Below are 19,365 nucleotides of genomic sequence, written 5' to 3'. Positions count from 1 at the left end.
TCCTTCTTCCCCAGATGTGTTGAACCGGATAGTGTATGCTTTTCATTTTAATTTGAAAGTTCGTTATTCTTTTTTCATGTTAATCTTCTTAATTCACTGATAGAATTATTTGTTTTCAAATCAGAAGCGATGTCCAAATTACCAGAGCCATTGTGTCAATTAAGAGGTTCGTGCGTCCCATACTTCTTCACGAGAGGTCGAAACCACGTCTCTGACTTGATTCCCCGTTGAAGCAAACGAAACAATACAGCCATCCACAAGCTGAGAGGAGAATTCGAAAAAGATGGAAAAAGGGCTAGAGTGGTTCTTCAACCAAAGTTAAAACACTACTGTGCGTTGAAGAACAAATCCACCAATGAAAGATTCCAAGTGGTGAAAATGTTCTCTGTTCAATGACGGAAAAGGTGCATCACACGTCCCAGATTCTTAATAATCATCTCTTGCACATGGGAAGAAATCTTGATCCAGCTAAACATTTTTCTTAGGTTGCAGAAATTTGCTCGAAGGATTGGAAGTTGGGCAAGCATCGCATAAATGCATATTACCAGGCGTCATACGCATATTGCAACTCACTCAAAGCAGCATGTTTAACTACTAACCAACTGGAAAAGGTAGTATCACGCAACAAAAGATGTGTTGAAAATGGGCATAGATTTTTCCTGTGACTTTCAAAGAGTTTGCTGGCTTGTTCCATCCAAGCACCGGCAATGCTTTGACCATTATTGTGGATGAAGATATATGGGGCGGGCAGCACTAAGCGCTAAAATATATGCTAGGTACAAAGGGAAATCAGAGAACAGCATTCGCTTCATTTTCTTGCGCTAGCTCAAGATCACCACAGCCGCAGCCACTGCCACTCCAACAGCACCTTCTGCCAATATGGCACCATTCGCTACTGTCTTGCTGCCTGAAGAACTTGGCGTGAACCCCAGTTCAGAGAGCTTCTTATGCAAGATTGCATAATCTCTGAAAATTGCATCCTCATCCTACCACATGCTTGACAACATTAGGGAAAGGAGCATATAGCAAAAGAAAACGAGGAGGAAAAGAAGCACGGTATCAAATTGTCCGTTTGTCTCTTTTCAAGGTCGTGCCAACCACCATGAGAGAGTTGCGGGAACAACAACCAATTCAAATATCAAATCAGGTGTTCCCAGTAGCACAAAGATGATGCTCTAGCCTAGAGGTTTCAGGGAACCACATAATATATCCATCCCAACACATGTATGTATCTACCCAACATTTGATGTGCGATCTCATCATGAATATTTCCTGGTCTCTACATAGAAGATAGTGATGGAACAGACTGAATGCTTACTTTTAAGCATCACAAGCCTACACAGCATAAATTCCATGAAAACACTTTCCATCTCTTTTCATTCTCGGCAAAACCAAGGACAGTAGCATCAAAGGGTTATAGACCATGAGCATAAGGAAACGAAATAGTGGTGTGGGCGGGGTAGTTTCATCAAAAACAAATTTACAAAAGGAAACCATATAACTGCAATTCAATTTTATAGATTTATCGATGGAGTCACCAGACCACTCGAAAAGCTTATTTACCTTCGCATACAACTCAACATAAGGGCGAAATGCAGGAGTTTCCAGCAATGCCTTGTCAGTTGGCAGTTTCAGCAGCCCCTCTGCTTCCCTTTCAACAACTCGCTGTATCAAAAATGATCAATTAGTATCTGGCTCTATAATGCTCCAGCCGAAACTTAGAAAATGCATCCAGTGAAAAGATGAAATCTTACACAAAATAGGAATTATCAAACTTAAGGGGTTCCTGAGTCCAAGGACCATCAAATCCAGATCTTTCCTAGTGTGCCCTTCCCTAGACACAAGAATAAAAAAAATAACAAGTGTGGTTACGCATCCCCAGCTGACCTTGAATGTAAATCCAAGCAGAAATAGAAATTACCAGTGTATGAGCCCCTGATAAGGCCACTATGTCCTTGTCCGAGAGACCCATCCTGTAAAAGATGTCCCTTAGATGTGGAGGACCTACATCCAGCAATGACAAGTTTAGAAAAAATTTCGAATACCCTTTAAGCAAAATGTATGTGTATTTCACCAATAAGAGAATTATAACGCATGAAATATCTCCTATGGATTTAGAGCTATGGTAAGGTATGGATAGGCAGTGGATTGTTAAACGTGAATATCACAAATCGATAAGCTTAACCAAGCTGCGGTTGAAGGCCTCCTTTCATTTGAGCCTCCTTTCCATCAGCTACAGTGAGTTGCAGATATAAAATATCATGTGAAAGCATGAGTAGTAATATTGTTTTTAATATAATCAAACATCCCCTGAAAACATGGTCATAATGAGTCTCATACACATATAGTCTCTCTCACCTAATGGCTCAGTTTTCTTATATACATGTTGTCTCTGTCCACATCACAGCTTAAACTTTTAGGCTGGATATTCTAGCACTGTTTCATATGACAGATCAAGAGTTCAAATCCCAGCACTTCTCTCTCAAGTCATTCTTTGTAGTGAGTTCACAACAGCTGACTCATGCGAAATAGGCACCGTGCCCATTTTGCTTGTGCAGTTCTTAATCTGAAAACTTCTTAATCTGAAAACTTACTGACATTTAGATGGGATGTACAACATTTGAATGTCAGTTAGCTCCGATACCTCTTTTTCCACTGCGCTTCTTATCTCATTCAAATCATTCCTCTGGAAACTTACTAATTGATATTCAGATGAGATGGACATACATTTCAAAACTAACAGGCCACAACCAAGAAAAATACCAGTTGAACTAGACAGAGGAGATTTCCTATAAGCAACTGAGAACTAAATTCCCAGAGAACTAAAAATAAGATAGATAAAGATTTGCTCCTAAAGCATCTGAAAATAGAGAATTTGTGGGTTATGCCAATTAAGGGCTTCACTACGTGCATGCATATTAGTTTTGAAGATGTTGCATGCTGGAGGGCAGAAAACATCAAAGTTACATGGCAAAAATAGTAAGTCTTTTTCAAACTAAGCTTGTTATATCAACAATGATTTTGTCTGCCTATTTGGGGAGCCAACTCGTGATATGTAAGACAGAAGAACCAATCCTTTACACAGTCTTTTCACCTGGTATAGATCTGCATGTGTAATCCTCAGACATTTGGACTTCACCTCCTCTGTATCCAACAGAAAAGCAAATGTAAATATACTGACTGAAGTTATATCTCAACTCGCATTCGTAAAAAACTCTACTCATCAAACCTATGACCTTATCCATGATGGGTTCCTAAACTTGTATGGTTGAAACTATCAGAAACATAACATATCTACAGGTTGACTCATGTAAAACATATGCAACAGTCTTAGGATTTCCTTGTTCAACAATCATGGAAGCATTAGACAGAATACTAAACCACCCATGTTAAGCGTGCTCTCGTAAACTGAACATAGGATAATACATATACCTCAACTTTATGAGAACTGTAGGGATTTCTTTAAAAGAACAATGTCTTGAGTAATAATTATCTTCATGCATTCTATCCTGATGAATATTGCAAATATATCTAAACTTGGTTAAATGAACCTAGCAAGTAACAAAAGTAAATCAGAGTATGCAGATTAATTTCCACTGATAAGTTCACAGGATACAGTTAAGCCAACTATAATGGCAAACGCATTGCTTGGCCTTTCAAGAACTTGTGAGCACATAGCATCATGATACAATAAAATGGAGTGCAAACATACTTGCTAGAATGCTGCAGCAGAACATGGTAGATGGGATCTTGTGAAGACTCTTGAGGTGAGAGCTTGAGAAATTGCAAAAGAATGTAGAAGCACGTTGTGACACTGAGATAAGAATCACATCATAATGCACATAAATGTCAGCTGAGAAATCAATCGAAAGCATTTTTCCTGTTAAAACAACTTAAAGTGGCTTTTGTGCCACTTGCAACTACAAAAGAAGAAGCCAAAATCCCGTTGAGAGAATTTAAGTCATACCTGCCTAGGTAGATAAGAAGCAATGTCCAAAGTAAAGCGCTAAAAAAGTTCAATTCCTTTTACCAAACCCAAGCCTGAAGACATATTAATTGTAAGCATGCACTGCAAATTCTTCATAGAAGTCCATATAAAAAAACTTCAACAACAAATGAAATATATCATCTTGCATTGACCGACGCAATTATTTATTCACTTCTATATTGTGACAAAATCACCACAGGGCGGACCTACAATATCTGCAGATGCTCAACAACAAGAAAAAATTGAGAAAAACAGCACCATTTGAAGGCAAGATGGCCTACAAATGGCCCAAGATACTTGCCACAAACGCACGTACAAGAGATAAAGCAATACCTGCTGCAGATGTATCTATAAACTTAAACATCAGAAGTGTCATTTCTAACCCTAGCAGCAACAGATGCCATTCCCTGACTCACCTAAAACTACCACCAAGAAATTCATCGAAGCATGACGAGAACACTCCGAGAGAATACTAAAATAGCCCCCCATCACAGTTCTCACCAAAAAATATCGTATTTCCCGCTTCTTTCTCACCTCATAAATAAAAACACTCGCATTTTCGAAGGCTCCAATTAGCTCCTTCAAAATTTCACCCCACAATGCAATCTACAGATTTCCGTACAAGTCTGCAATATAAGCATCATTTGCATAGAACAGTCCCCGACAACCCATTCTAGAGTTTTTCTTATCCAAAGTGCCATGCTACATGACAGAATTAACTCAAAGCCTTGTTGATGTAGAGAAACGGCACAAAAAGGTTCATTTTCCCTGAATTCCACTTGACACGTTCTTGAGCTCACATAGTACATGGTTAACCAGCAACAGTAAGCAACCTAGAAAAAAGTTCCAGTTTCTCCATCTTCGACAATGGAAAGCATGTTATGAATGAAAAAAGAGTTCAAAGCTGAAAATGACATTTTGGTGTATCCAGTATTTATTCATTCTAACAAAAGCACAGATCTTTGGAAGGAAAAAGAAAAATTCTATTTTACAGCTTTGATGGAACACAAGCATATACTCCCATTTTTCATCCCGTTAGAGAATTTTCATTTTCATTCACACGTTTCCAAGAAAACAGAAAACAAAAATTAAAATACTACCAAAGTACTTCCACTTCCACTTCCAATCAAGGACCAAACATGCAAAGCCAGGAACCACAATGCAGGCAATTGGCCAGATATTATTTTGGCTTTCAAATGCAAGAGAATGAAGATGATCGTGAGAAAAGGAGCTGACAGAAGCCAAGAATGACAAAGAGTAAAATCCATGGAAGGAATAAGACTAAATAGGCACACTCCTAAGTGGTCCAAGCATGAACCAGAATAATCAATTATGGTGTCAGCCACTAGGTCTAACACCAAATTAAGCAGTTGGACAACACAATGTTAACGATTTGCAAATCATCGTGAATCACTATACCTTGTCCATATCATCTTGCTCTTTTCTAGTAAACCCACTAGCAGCAAGTTCTTTGTCCAGAAAACCAACAGATTTGCTTATTGAATAAAAACAAGGTCTACTGCTTCCTTCTGAATCTTCCTCTGAATTCTACTGAGTGGAATCCTAATGCAAATGTGCTCCATCCTTATCCGACTATAAACCTTAACATGAATTCTACTGAGTGGAATCCAAAAGAAAAAGAAAAAACGAACCTCCGGACGTACGGGAGTTGCCAATGGGGTGCCTACGGTGGGGCTTGGGAAGGCGACGGCGGGAGGCGACGGCGTCGGCGTCGACGGCGTCCGCGTTCAGGAGCAGGGGGCGATTCGCGGAGGAAAGAGAGAGAGAGAGCGACCTTCGTTCGCGGAGAGGGAGGCCAAAACGTGATCAGGGGTTCGTCGGTGTCGGGGTTAGCCAGCAAGGGCGCTCCGCAGAGGAAAGAGGGAGAGAGCGGAGCAGAGGTCGCGAGAGGGAGGCGAAAGGGCGTCGGCGACGGCCTCGGGGGCGGAGGCGGAGGTGGAGGGGCGGAGGCGTCGGCGTCGACGTCGGCGTCGGCGTCCGCATCGGAGTTGGGGGCGACGGAGGCAACCGACGAAGGGGCGTCGGCGACGGAGGCAACCGACGGAGGAGAGCAGACGCGTCAGCGGAGGTGGAAAGGGCGTCGGCGTCGGCGTCGCGAGCAACCAGCGGAGGAGAGAGCGTCGGCGTCGGCGTCGCGGGCAACCAGCAGAGGAGAGAGAGCAGAGGCGTCGGCGGAGGTGGAAAGGGCGTCGGCGTCGCAGGCAACCAGCGGAGGAGAGAGAGCAGAGGAGGGGAAGAGCATTCGGAGAGAAGCCCTGCGATTTTGTTCTCTCGCAAAACGGAACGGAGAACGGGGAGAACGGGGAAAGAGAGAAAGAGAGAAGAGAGAGAGGACGAGTGGACATGTCGCAGAGGAGAGCAGAGGAGAGAGAGCGTCAGAGTGGTGGGCCCACGAGCGGCGCGCGCAAATTTTAAACGCCTGACATCCTCGCCTATGTGGAGCCACGCGTCGATCGCTCAGTGGTTTAACCCACCGCCTACGTGTTGGGTTAAACCCACCCAATATTTTCTCGACATTACTGGGTAATAATTACATTTCGTTTCGACTTTTCTTTGAGCCAAAAGGTTCGTATTGCTTTCCAGTGTCCTGGGGCAGCGCCCAAGTTCAAGAGGAACTCTTCCAGCTCCTCATGAGTAGCTTTTTTTTTTTTTTTTTTTTGGACAATATGAGTAGCTTTACTTTAAGCTTTGAGATATTAATTTAAAATTTTCTTTTATATTTATAGGAAGTATCAACTAGTTGTACTTATCTAATTCTTAATTTGGGATAAACGATATTTGATCCCTTAATTTATGTTTTTTTTTTTTTGCTGGACCTTTTCTTGGATATATTGAGCCCTTCAATTCTCTTGATTTTTCCAATAAAATATTTTCAATATTATCACACTCAATTATCATGCTATTGTTATTGAATATTAAAACAAATTTGCATACAATGACTATAAGATAGACATTCAGCATTGCATCATCTGTCAAGTTTAGAGATGGAAAGCTTTATTCAACAAGAGTACAAGAGACCATATATGGTTCGACCATGATAACTAGATGAAATATACAATACATTATCAATAACCTTTTAAGTATGCTATGAGGCCAGCGTCATCAATCAAGAAAAGCTAGCTCAAATAGAGAGATTCCGCCTTCGACCTTAAGGCTCCCAACGATGTCGCTTAGGCCGACCTTGGAAGAAAAAGCTCAAAAAGAGAGGAAACCTTTCTCCTTGACAACAGTTTCTTTTATGCTAACCTCCAGAGGTATGAAATTCACACCCAAACCTTCTACTTTTTCCCTAGATATCCGATGAGCCACCACAGCAGGCTTGTCGTCTTCACATATGTGTTCAAAACACATGATTCGTGCAGCATCGGTTAACAATAGTGTATATGCTCGACATAAGAACATTTCTCGACTTGCTCTTAAGAGAAAAAAGTCAACTTTTAATCTATGGAGTTGAACAAAAACGGGAACTTACTTTTTTGGGAGGCGCAATGTGGGATAGAGATGGTGCAAGATCTTTGACATGTCAGGACGGTGCATTACTCCTCCAACTATGCAATATCTGCCGCTGGCTGAAGAGTTTTCAAGAGCTTGAATATGTGCTCGTGCGACGTCTCGGACATCAACAAATCCGTAGGATGCATTGGGAAATTCTTTAGTTCCTACATCATACGTCTCGATTAGTCCCATTGCTGGCACTATTTTTGATGGAAAATCAATTTCCTTGAGCAACCGTGTTTCTTCTTGCACATGGAAATGGATTGCATCTAATTATGCAATTATGACATTGAATCAATCCTCCCCTGGTCAATCTCAGAATTTAAAAGAGATGCCAAATGCTGACATGATGTGTAGAAGAAAGAATCATTTCATGGAAAATAGTTCGTGTGACATAGAAACCATCAAGTAATACCGTTGACAAAGTTCAATATCAATTCCACCGACAGATTGACTGTAGGCTGCAAAAGAGGGCCAATCACATGTCCTGGGTTCATCACGACCAGGTCGATCCTCTTCTCTTTAGCAAATTCCCAAGCAGCCTTCTCCGCCAAGGTTTTGGAGAGCATATACCAAAGCTGAAAATATCAGAGCCACAACAATGTGATGAACGAACTGACAGACAACGGACCAAGCAAAAGAGACCAACAATATCAAGAAAAACCATCTTACTACCTTTGATTCCTCGCAGAAAACCGGATCCGAGAACCATGTTTCATCAACCACCACACCAGAGGTCAGAGGTTTTCCATTGAGCACTACTGCAGCCATGGAGGAGGTCACAACCACCCGCTTGATAGAAGGGACTTTTGCACATGATTTGAGAACGTTTAAGGTGCCTCTGACTGCTGGATCCACTATTTCAGCCTGCAACATGAAGGAGGTCATCAGTACGATTTTGCCAAATCATCCGAGTAATATCGGATCACCTATCATATGAATCTACAGTACAAAGCGGAAGGAACTGATATGTGCAGACACCTGGGGATCCGAAGCTGAGAAAACCACAGGTGATGCTGTATGAAAAACAGCTCCGCACCCATCGACTATCGAGTCAAAGGACCCTTCTTCTAGCAAATCTGCTTTAAACAAATGCAGCCTCTCCTTGGCCCCTTCAAGTGCCAGAAGATGTTGTGTCTTCCGTGAATCATCTGCTTATATGCACATACCAGAATGCAGAATTAGATCTGATAGATCACAATCTAAGTCCCTTCATATAGAATGAAATCAAGTTATGAATCATGAAACATGCTAGTACTTGATCTTGACTTGAGTTGCAACATATCCACATCTATAAAAAAAACCAGGATTAAGAAATAATGGATTCAAATATTGCAAGGGATTAATTCTTTAGGCAGTGAACTCGAACATGTTAAATTGCCAGAGCTCCAAAAGCACATAGACAAATCAGTATATGCGTACAAATGCAGTTATGCACTTCCAAATACATACACGCATATGCGAGTGAATCCAAATGGGAAGAGACGATTAGAAAAGCACACTTTCTGATAAAAACGGAATCTGGTAGAAAGTCTATGCATCGGAATGATTCAACTAAGAAACTGTGAATCATACTCTAAGAATAGAGTGCACCACCCGAGAATCCCAAAAAAAAAAAATTAAGAACAAGACATGAAGATGAAACGATGAACTTACTGGTGTCGCGGATGGTCGCTTTGACTGTATAGCCCCTATGAAGCAGCAAGTTGATGAGCCATGATGCTACGTAACCAGCCCCTCCGGTTACACAAACCACCTTCTCTGTTGTGCTCATTTTCCCTCTCCTCTCCTATCCTTGGAGCTGAATCTTCTACTGGTCCTTTGGATGGTCTATAACATTTGCATTCTATATTTAAGGAAGAAAAAAAATCATCTATGATTGCTTTCAGATAATGTTCAACTTGAATAATTTTCAACACTCACATGTCTCGCCAACTTAAATCCTTCAATCAGAGAAGATAGATGGAGAAACTTTGAATCATCACCTATTTTAGACCACAAGAGTTGGGCACCGACAAAATTATCCGATCACTTGTGTCATGCCTGACTCAAAGGCAACTTACTTGTCTAAAAGGGCTACTTTTCAAGGAAATGTCTTTGGATGCCATGCCTACAGGAAAGATTTGTTTCAATTTAGCCCCATGTAATTTTTTCATTAATTTTGCGTAAACTACTATTAGTCAAAGTCACAAAAATAAGCTAAGGATTGAATTTAACCTATTCATGGGACTTATGGGGTATTTAATAGATTTTCAAATAGTCGAGCTCTATGCTTGTGCTTGGATTATCAATATTAATGCATATCACAATGAGTCTATCTAATCTTTATATCGTATTTATTCATCATGGCCATGGATGTGGAGGGTACTTTGTTACTAGAATCTGTCATTCAGTCGTAATGTAACTAAGGATGATGGTGTTCCGTTAACAAATATATTTTTTCAATGATTGGTATATTTCTAAGAGGTAGTAGCTATCGATAGAAGAAGTCAAACTCTACTTTTCGTTCATGTACTTGCACAATTCTTTGATCAAGTGCAAGTACATTTAATATGTCTTATCACAATTTTTCTAATCAATCCCCACTGACACAAAATTTTGAAAAATCTAACTAGCGTGGCAGTTGTGTGACATGGATAAAATTTTTTCCCATGTTACATCACATCCATATTGGCTAAATTTCAACTATGTCATGCTATACATTGGCTAAATGTTTCCAAACACGTTCATGGTAGGCATTCACATATTTGGAATTTTCCCTTATGATTTTACCACTCACATCCGGTAGTAGATTACTATTTTTTTTAAGAAAAAAAAATCTACAAGACGATTTTGTGAGTGAACTAGAAACTTGTCAATGAAACAATGATTTTATCATTTTCAAATCGCGTACCAGTAGTTGATCAAACAAGTGCTCTCAATTTTTTACATTTGTGGCCCAATAGTTAATGATTTACCAGCGAAATAATGATTTTATCTCCACATATCGAGGAGGAGTAGATTATCAAGTACTTCAAAATTTTACAAGTGGCCCAATTAATTAATTAGAAAATTATCACCATAATTAAGATTTTATATAGTAATAGATCAACGGTGCTTTAAAATTTAAAGTGAACACATCAAATAGTTAATAACTTATTGATAAAATAATGATGTCATGACCTCGTATGAACTAATGAATTATCAAATACTTTCAAATTTTACAAGCGGATCCATCTACTAAGCGGAAAATTTCTAAGATGATAACTTGCTAGGCTAAAAGCAGGCTAAATTTTACATTTGTGGCCCAATAGTTATTGACCTACTGGCGAAATAATGATAACTTGCATTTCATTTGAAGTCAATAAATTCTTCACTCTGCTAGGAACTTACTACCTTGTAATTTCACTGGGAAGTTACTAATTTCGCATTTGAATTTTTTTGTTTAAAGTGATGACCTAGTGAAAAAAAAAGAAAAAGAAAAAAAAGAGAAGGTTGATAATGTATTATTGTATTTATCATTGGTAAACTGTCAACATTTTGGTAAATCATCGTTAGTGCATTTGACCAACAAACTGTCGGTTACACTACTTTACAATAAGATATAAAGTTTACTAATCATATCATAAGATCACCATGCATGGAAAGTTGTTTGTTATTTGGCAACGAAATATTAGAATTCTGCGCAACAAGTTTTATATAATCACAATAATGAAACACATAAAAGGTTATGTACTAAATAAGGAAACAATACAATGTTTTCAAAAGGAAGGCAAGCAAGAGGAATACTACTTTCAGCGTTGCCATGCGCGTTTCTCGGCAAGATTCATAACAAGGACGAGGCAAACGTGGAGCGAGTGGTGCGGAATCTCCCTTTGTCCTTGGCCAATGGATTCCTCTCTTCAATTTTCTCTCGTCTTCCCTGATGTCTTTCTCCTGGAAAAGAAATACTTCACTCCCTTTGTAAATCCTTAGTTTCTTAGTATCTGATCTGGTTTTAGATGGTATGTACGTAGTCATCTTTTTCTTCCACGTAGCTTCTAAGGGAGTACACCGGAGATGAGGGCGTCCGATAAAATGCTAGCTCAACTTGGTCATTCGCAATATTACCCCAAGAAGATGCAGGTCTTTAGAGATTTCTGCAGATATTCTACACTTCTAGTTGTAAGTCATATCGGACTACAAATCACGTGAAGAAACTTCAACCGGTAAAACTTGCTTCGTAAAGTGGATGTGCGTAGGTTATTCTGCACATATGAGTATGAGGGATGTGACGGAGGACAGAAAGCAAGGAACCTCGAATTATCAGCTAGTGTCGTGCTGTTTTTAAGCAGGTGCCTAGACCGAGATGAACCCCTTCTCCCGTAAAGATTCAATGGTGTCTCTTAGACTGATCTCTAAAGGAGTGAAGTTGACACCCAGAGCTTCTGCCTTTTCTCTTGAGTATTCATACTTCGATGCGAAAGGTTTGTCATCTTCGCATCTGCATCATTAGACAAACAAAGTGTGATTATCCTAGACATCTTGAGAAGATCAGTCACATGGAATCCAGTGGCTGTCTCAGACGGGCTTTGTTACTAAACAAACAAGATGCCATTTACACCCCCTATTGAAATTGGTAGTAATTGATCAAGAATGTTACGATCGAGGCCTTGTGATATAAATGGGCGTTGAATGTTCACTTAGTTAAACTGGTGATACTCCAAGTTTGACCTTTTCGCACATTTTTCTATTGAACAGACTAATAAACGAACACGAAGATTCCTTCTGATGCTTCGAATGACTATGTAGTCCATGTTACATTTAATTACCTTGTATGGAATGTCCTGAAGCTGCAAATTTTTCTTGTCAGTCCTGAACTGATATTCAATGACCTCAGTAAGTTTATTGCTACTAAATCTCCAATTTCATCATAATCAGTGCTGTCCCTCTACTTCGTTCCAACCAACAAGGCCCATCATGTATTTTTTTCAGAGGAAAAAAGCGTGCTAATCCTTCACAGGTTGTTTTGAATGGCCAACAGTCAAGCAGCAGACAAGTTGGAAATAAGGAAGAGTAATTACAGAAAAAAGAACTTACTTATCAGGAAGGTGCAATGTTGGGTGCAGATTCTGCAAAATCTTCAAGGCGTCATGACAATGTGCGACTTCTCCTACTGTCACGACTCGAACCCCGGGCACATGCACATCCCTCAATGGTTGATTTTAAATTTTCAACATCCCAGGAATTGTTGCCGACCCATTCATTTATTTTGCACATGCGGAAACGTAAAACAATCTCCATACAACAAAACAGTGGGATAGAAACGTAGGATATTATTTTTCATAAACCACAACTACAACATTATCGTATCTATGTAAATAGACCAATTTAACACCCCAAGGTTTGATACAAAAGTGAAGCTGTTCGATTACCCACTAATTAAGCTTCTATTTATAAAACTGGGGTTTACTACTACAATACCATACTTCTCAATATCTCGGGGGTGAGCTGTCACCCTATATCCAGTCTTGACGGAAAACCCGTCATCACTTGGAAGGAGATAGTGAGAATCCTATTCCTCCTTTACTGCGACCGACTGTACATGATCCAGCCTTCCTCCATTTAGGGACCTGAAAATGTTAGCCCACTAAGGGGTGAGATCACATCTCAGCGAGTAAATCCCCTAATTCCAGATTAGGAGAAGGGTACATCCTGCATGCAATCTAATCACGTTTCTCATATTTTCTTAATACTAGTGCTTTCCTGCATATTAGTGTAAATCAAATCATGCATAAGATATCGAGATCATATATCATCAGAATATTTTTAACAAATACATATGTAAGAACATATATGCCACATAATTGCACGGGCCCCAATTACCAGACTAAACCATTGTAGTACGTCCCATACCGCACCACACAGTTCCGTCTTTTAATTAGGTCCCTCACTTTCACCCATTCATGTGTCACAATTGATTTCAATGTACAGATAACAATCTTCCGGCATCACCGGGCATTTCATGTATCACAAATGATGTCAATGCTCAGATAACAGTCTTCCGGCATAACCGGGCATTTCATGTGTCACAAATGATGTCAATGCTCAGATAACAGTCTTCTGGCATAACCGGGCATCGCCTCGCACCATCGAGCGTGGCATCGTCTACATCTAGACGGCATTCCATATAGGAGCATCGGTCTAGCCTCCACTGCGACCGGCATCCGTTGACGTGGGGCATTCCCAAAGGAGCATCGTCCGGCCCAAAGGCACGTGACGGAATCATGTCATGAATGCATATGATCGATGTCACATTTCAATAATCAATTATATACAGCATCCACAGCATCAATTGAGAAATTTCGTAGCAAGAATACTTCAAAACAACCATACATTCTTACTAGCCCAAATTCACAGAAAACTATCCAATTACGTTCTCCCAAATTCAAAGTCAGAAACCCACTCATATTAGCTCGAAAAATTCTCAAATTTGGACACGTGTTGAAAAACACAAAAAAAATATTTTTCGTGAAGACACCGAGATCCTAATCTCTCTGGATTCGGCCCAGAAATTCTTTCTATCCAGCACAAAAATCGGGTCCAGTTCCAGAGAGCCAAACCCATCGAAATCAGTTCGTTTTTGGGTCGAAATATGCTTCGTTTGACTTGAAATTTAAGTATGTTAAACTAAAAGTCATAAAGAACAACTTTCATGAAGGAACCAATTGGAAATTCGACCTCTAAAGATCATTAACAGCCCTCGGAATCATAATAGGTCACGGATTACAAAACTGTCCGATTACTGTTCCGAAAATGACGTCATTAAAATCGTCATCTTTTTAATTTCTAAAAATTAAGAGAAAAATATATGTTATTATTTAAGATGTTCAAAACGTTTCTTCAGAAAAAAATCATTTCAAAATCGCAACACAAAGTTGTCTACAAAATTAGCAAAACATACACGTTCTAGAAACCGTTTCAGTAATCAATTACTGTTCTAGTCCGAATCTTCCACCACGACTTTTGTTTTGCTCTCTAAGCCTTATCTAAGCTTTTCTATGTCTATCATAACGTCCCTAACCAACATCTATCCATATAACGTCATCTACATATTTTTAACTTGTACAAATTCCTAGTAGAGGTACTCAACCCCTAGTCCAGATTTAGAGGACAACTCATATAATCACAGCTAACGGCGGCTCTCGTTGGTGCTTGGACAGCAACACAGAGATCATCCTTGATCCTCTTGGTGATGGTGTTGAGCCGAAACCGCAGAAGATTGTGCTGTGGTATGATGGTAATAACAACACACAAACTTATAAATTTTTCGGTAGAGGAAACTAAGTATAGAGTTTGGTCGGTGGTGCGGTTCTTGTGCGGGTGAGGGGGTTTTTTTTCCTCACTCCAACTAAACGACTTATATAAAAAAAACCATGGTGGTAGGCGGCCGACGGTTATGTGGGTCCAAGAATTTTTTGTAACGTCACGTTCACGCCTTGCTTTGTTTTGTTTCTTAGTCTCCGATTTGTCGTTCAAGAGGAAGCAAAAATGGAAGTAGCACGTTCAAGGTAAAAGAAAACAACGGCTTGTATGTTGAAAAAGACAAGGAAGAAGAATAAACTAAGAGGAAGAAAGGGAAATATGGAAGTTGCCGTGTAAAATACAGCAAACAGACTTACAGCAGACAGACTTCTATGCGTGAGAAAAAGGGTGAGGAAGGAGAGTGTAAATTGCTGGGAAGTTTCATTGAAGTTTCCTTCAACCTTTGGCCTAATTTTCCATGGAAACTTTGGCTACCTATCACTATCATAGGCCCCACCAAGTTTCCAACATTGTCTCTTCTAGAGGAGATGAAAGAAAAGGTTGGAAATCTACGTAAACTGCTGAATCCGAATTTTGAAGTGATTCTCGTAGCTTTTTCCCATGGAGAATGAGTTCCTTTCCCTATCAAGTGGTCCCTCTATCTTTTCCAAGTCAATCTCCATTAAATGCCAAGGAAATTGAAGTGAAATTGTAGGAGAGAGGATTCCTACGAATTTCCTTTTTGAGAAGACTTCTCTTCTTTATTTAATTACCAATCTAACATCTAATTCAATAGGGTCAAGTCCTTTAGTAACCATCTATAATACTTCTTAAATTGCTACACATTAGACGTCTTAAAATCCTACTTAAAATGTCGCAATTCCCTTGCTCTTTTAATTTATTGATCTTGCACATTTCATGAACAATTCCCATCATCCATAAATTTTGAGAAAATGCAACAATGTCCTTGGGATGAATTGTGACACGTGAAAATTCTTAGTTTTAGTAATCGACATCATTTCCTCGGTTAATTTCAGTCAAAATGTGATTTTTAGCGCGACTTAAATTATCGGTTTGTTTTTTTGGGAACTTTTGGTGCACTGACCCGTGGTCGAGTATTCCCGAGCCATAATGTACATCTTCGACGCATTAACGACTCTCGATTGTCGTGAAAAATCTCGAGGTTTCAATTACGAGCACAGGGTACCAAAACAACAGAAAAATCGGTTTAGTGCCAATCGACGAGAAATTTGTAATTAGCTGGAATCACCCAAACCTAATTTTATTTCTATCGAATCGACCTATTTCCGATTTCGATAGATTTTCGATTTGTGCCGAACTGATCCTTGTAGACTAACACGGTCAAGCGGTCGAATCCTGGTCGAATTCTCAAGTCTGTTGCATCAAAATTCTTTAATAACTTTCCCGATTAGTCAAGTTATGTCATGAGTGATCAGCTCAGAGAATAGCGCTATAGGCACGTTGACGAAAAGCCCGAATTATTTAATTGAAAACAGAAGCGGAAAATTAGACTGTCACACCTACTACACAGTATCTTCCGCAAGCGGAGGGATTTTCAAAAGCTAGAACATGTGCATTCGCTACATCTCTGACATCGGCAAAACAATAGCATTCACTTGGAAATGTTTGCGCTCCTGCATGATAAGCGTTAAGTTATTTTCGACATCAACATACACTTTGTAGCGGATATTTATCAGATTTTTCGTTTCTCTGTTCCAGACTTGGAAACTTACAATCAAAATGCGAGGGAAAAGGTCTCATCAATGAATGCCATTAGTTTATATGTAAGAAGACACATGCACCATGTGTAATATGTAAAGCACAACTGCCCTCCTACTTTAATTGCAAACCAGACGTACCTAACATGGATCAGACTATTTGCCAGAGTCATAAGAATGTGAACATAGGATCATCAGACTAACTTTTCAAGAACCAAAAAGGAGTAAGTCCACGCGGAATAGCAAAATAGTCATACATCCATACCGTTAACAAAGTTCAGTATCACCTCCACACTGAGATTAACAGTGGGCTGCAGCAAAGGGCCAATGACAATTCCTGGGTTAATCGTGACCAAGTCAATCTCATTCTCCTTTGCCGATTCCCAGGCTGCCTTCTCTGCCAAGATTTTTGAGAGAACATACCAAAGCTGAACAAGAAAAAACCAAACTTATAATGTAAGTATCTTTTGCCTCAGCTCAATTACCTTTGACACGACATGGACTGGGTTCAACATAATCAAAGGAATTCCAAGATTACCAGTATTGTGAAGAAATTACAGACAACCAACCTTAGATTTCTCACAGAAGTCTGGATCTGAAAACCAAGTCTCATCAACTAGATCACCAGACGTCAGAGGTTTTGCAATAAATGAGACCGTAGTAATAGAAGATGTCACCACCACTCTCTTGATAGAAGAGACTTTGGCACATGACCGCAAAACATTAAGGGTGCCTTTTAGGGCAGGATCAATTAATTCAGCCTAAATTATGCAAGAGAAAACAAAATCATTCAGAACAGAACCTATTGGAACTATCAGAAAAAATTGAAACTCCTTGTGTCGGATCACTAGAAACTGATTGCTGGAGCACAAGCAAGATCATTAGAGAAGTCCCCTATACATGGATAATGGAGTGGAGTGAAATGTAAACAAGTTATGTAAAAACCAAGGACAACATTGCAACAGAGATGAGTATGAGGCACGAAGGATGGCCGAACTGACAAGATACAAGTACCTGGGGGTCAGCAACTGAGAGCAAGACGGGTGATGCAGTATGAAAAACGCCTATGCACCCATTGACTACTGAGTCAAAGGACCCTTCTTCCAGCAAGTCCGCTTTAAATAATTGCAGCCTCTCCTTAGCCCCTTCAAGTGCCAGAAGGTGTTCTGTCTTCTTTGGGTCATCTGTAACACACAAACAAGAATGAAAATTACTCATTTAAGGTGTTGGAATCCAGAATTCTAGTGGTCACCCTCATTGACATACTAGTAAAATCCCATCATCTGTGGCCAAATGGGCAGAAAAAGATAAGTTACATCTTTCTTGGATGAACTTGCTCTGGCTCAAGAGGTAATTCATGACTTTACTTGCATCATTTAGTTGATTCGCAGAGATCTAATGGTAGATTTTAGCTGCTAGATTGTGTTTTCGTAGTGCTGAAATGAAGAGCTTTAGACTCTAAAATTTCATTAAGGCGCCCCCGCATACTTGGTGAAACCTACATGGTGTCCCAATGGATGAAACATGGCCTAGTATCTCGTAGAGAACATTGAATAGAATTACCAAGAAAATAAATGTAACTGAAAAAAAATAATGGGTCCCGGTAACATTTATTTCATCGAGGACGATTCTAGTCGTTTCCACCGCGTGGTTTTATCCGTTATTTGAAGGGCGCAGGAGCACGAAAACACTGATAGAGAAGATATCGAGAGAATAGAGATGGCAAGTTTACTTGGGTCTCGCATGGTGGCTTTAACAGTGTAGCCACGCTGAAGTAAGAGCTTGACCACCCAAGAAGCTATGTAACCTGCCCCTCCAGTCACACACACCACTTTCTGCTTCTCCTCTCTCGTGCTCATCTTCTTCTTCTTCTTCTTCTTCTCTAATTAGCAGCTAAATTTTGCAATTCGCACTTATCTTCTGTGAGCGATGGGTGAGAGATAAGCAGCTTACCCTTATCCTGGTGGCCGTGCCTTCTCTAAAGATGGTGACCCTGTAAAGATCAGGTCTGATCAAAGGAGGCCAGGATAAGGAGCGGCAGTCAAGTTTACCGGGGTCTCGCACGGGCAGGAATGAACAGAACTGTAAATAGAATTATTGGTAACTTTTCCCAAAAGAGAACGTTTAGCATTGAAACTCACATTATTAAGAGTGCTCAAGTGAGAGCACTACCAAGATAACTGACTTACATAAAAATGTAAACCTATAAGCAGAGAACAAAACCGTGAATGCCAATCACTTGTAGGTTGTTGTAGAGGATAAATCCTAGTAGTACATATATACCTATAATGTCACAGTCACGTATTGCATGAAGATATCCAGTTCTAATTGTGGACCAATCACGTGTCCTGACTTTTTTGTCATGACGGGTCAATCTTTGTGCTCTTTAGCAATTTCAAGCTGGCACCTCCGCTAAGGTTTTGGAAAGCACATACCAAAGCTGAAAATAGAAAGACCATATTAATGCAATGAAAGAACTCATGCGCTTGTCACAAAAATAACCGACGTCAACTTGACGACGCTGCCTCATCTGGCATTCTAGAACCACCACTTAAAGAGATATAGGTAACTAAATTTTTAGGGAAATACAGAGGTCTTAAATAATGAGAAGCTGTTTAGTGATGTGCCTATATCAGAAAAATACATGGGAGCACGTTCATATGCGAGAAGGTTGAGGATTTAATCAAATAGGTAAACAACACACCCTTAAGGCAAGGAGAAGCATTTCTCGACCGCTTGGCACTACAATGATTCAATTCAAGCCATCAAGTGAATATGTTTGGCATCGATATTTTATAGCATCAACTCGTGTTCCAAATCATCTAAAAATCAATATGTTGGCAATTTTCCAACTAGAAA

At 39.8% G+C, this 19,365-nt stretch overlaps 1 protein-coding gene, 1 long non-coding RNA gene and 1 pseudogene across 3 annotated transcripts; all 3 read right to left on the bottom strand.

Annotated features, from left to right (window-relative positions):
- Positions 1–634: 634 nt before the first annotated feature.
- LOC104443761 lies at positions 635–5,978 on the bottom strand. Of its 2 annotated transcripts, XR_005552872.1 has the most exons (7): positions 5,641–5,978; positions 3,713–4,041; positions 3,095–3,144; positions 1,922–2,004; positions 1,755–1,834; positions 1,564–1,665; positions 635–986 (listed from the first exon to the last, which is right to left on the bottom strand). It is a non-coding gene; the product is annotated as an uncharacterized LOC104443761 (long non-coding RNA). The 2 variants fall into 2 exon arrangements; XR_005552871.1 differs by lacking the exon at positions 5,641–5,978 and having other exon boundaries at positions 3,713–4,624.
- A 1,226-nt stretch (positions 5,979–7,204) lies between these two features.
- On the bottom strand, positions 7,205–9,484 carry LOC120296317 (annotated as a pseudogene).
- A 1,711-nt stretch (positions 9,485–11,195) lies between these two features.
- LOC104454627 (phenylacetaldehyde reductase) lies at positions 11,196–18,576 on the bottom strand. The gene is made up of 7 exons (XM_039318151.1): positions 18,239–18,576; positions 17,521–17,690; positions 17,076–17,267; positions 16,772–16,934; positions 16,309–16,422; positions 12,563–12,635; positions 11,196–11,966 (listed from the first exon to the last, which is right to left on the bottom strand). The coding sequence occupies exons 1-7, from the start codon at positions 18,363–18,365 to the stop codon at positions 11,822–11,824; spliced, it is 984 nt and encodes a 327-aa protein (XP_039174085.1). The 5' UTR covers positions 18,366–18,576; the 3' UTR covers positions 11,196–11,821.
- Positions 18,577–19,365: the final 789 nt, after the last annotated feature.

The sequence above is a fragment of the Eucalyptus grandis genome, chromosome 7, assembly GCF_016545825.1.
Source record: "Eucalyptus grandis isolate ANBG69807.140 chromosome 7, ASM1654582v1, whole genome shotgun sequence".
In the NCBI taxonomy this organism is placed as follows: Eukaryota; Viridiplantae; Streptophyta; class Magnoliopsida; order Myrtales; family Myrtaceae; genus Eucalyptus; species Eucalyptus grandis.
This window is presented reverse-complemented; position numbering and strand designations above follow the sequence as displayed.

Coding starts and splice junctions, on each gene's coding strand:
- LOC104454627 (XM_039318151.1), bottom strand. CDS start 18,365: ATGAGCACGAGAGAGGAGAAGCAGAAAGTGGTGTGTGTGACTGGAGGG. Junction 17,268..17,520: donor TCTCAGTTGCTGACCCCCAG/GTACTTGTATCT, acceptor TGCATAATTTAG/GCTGAATTAATTGATCCTGC. Junction 16,423..16,771: donor GATACTGAACTTTGTTAACG/GTATGGATGTAT, acceptor CTTATCATGCAG/GAGCGCAAACATTTCCAAGT.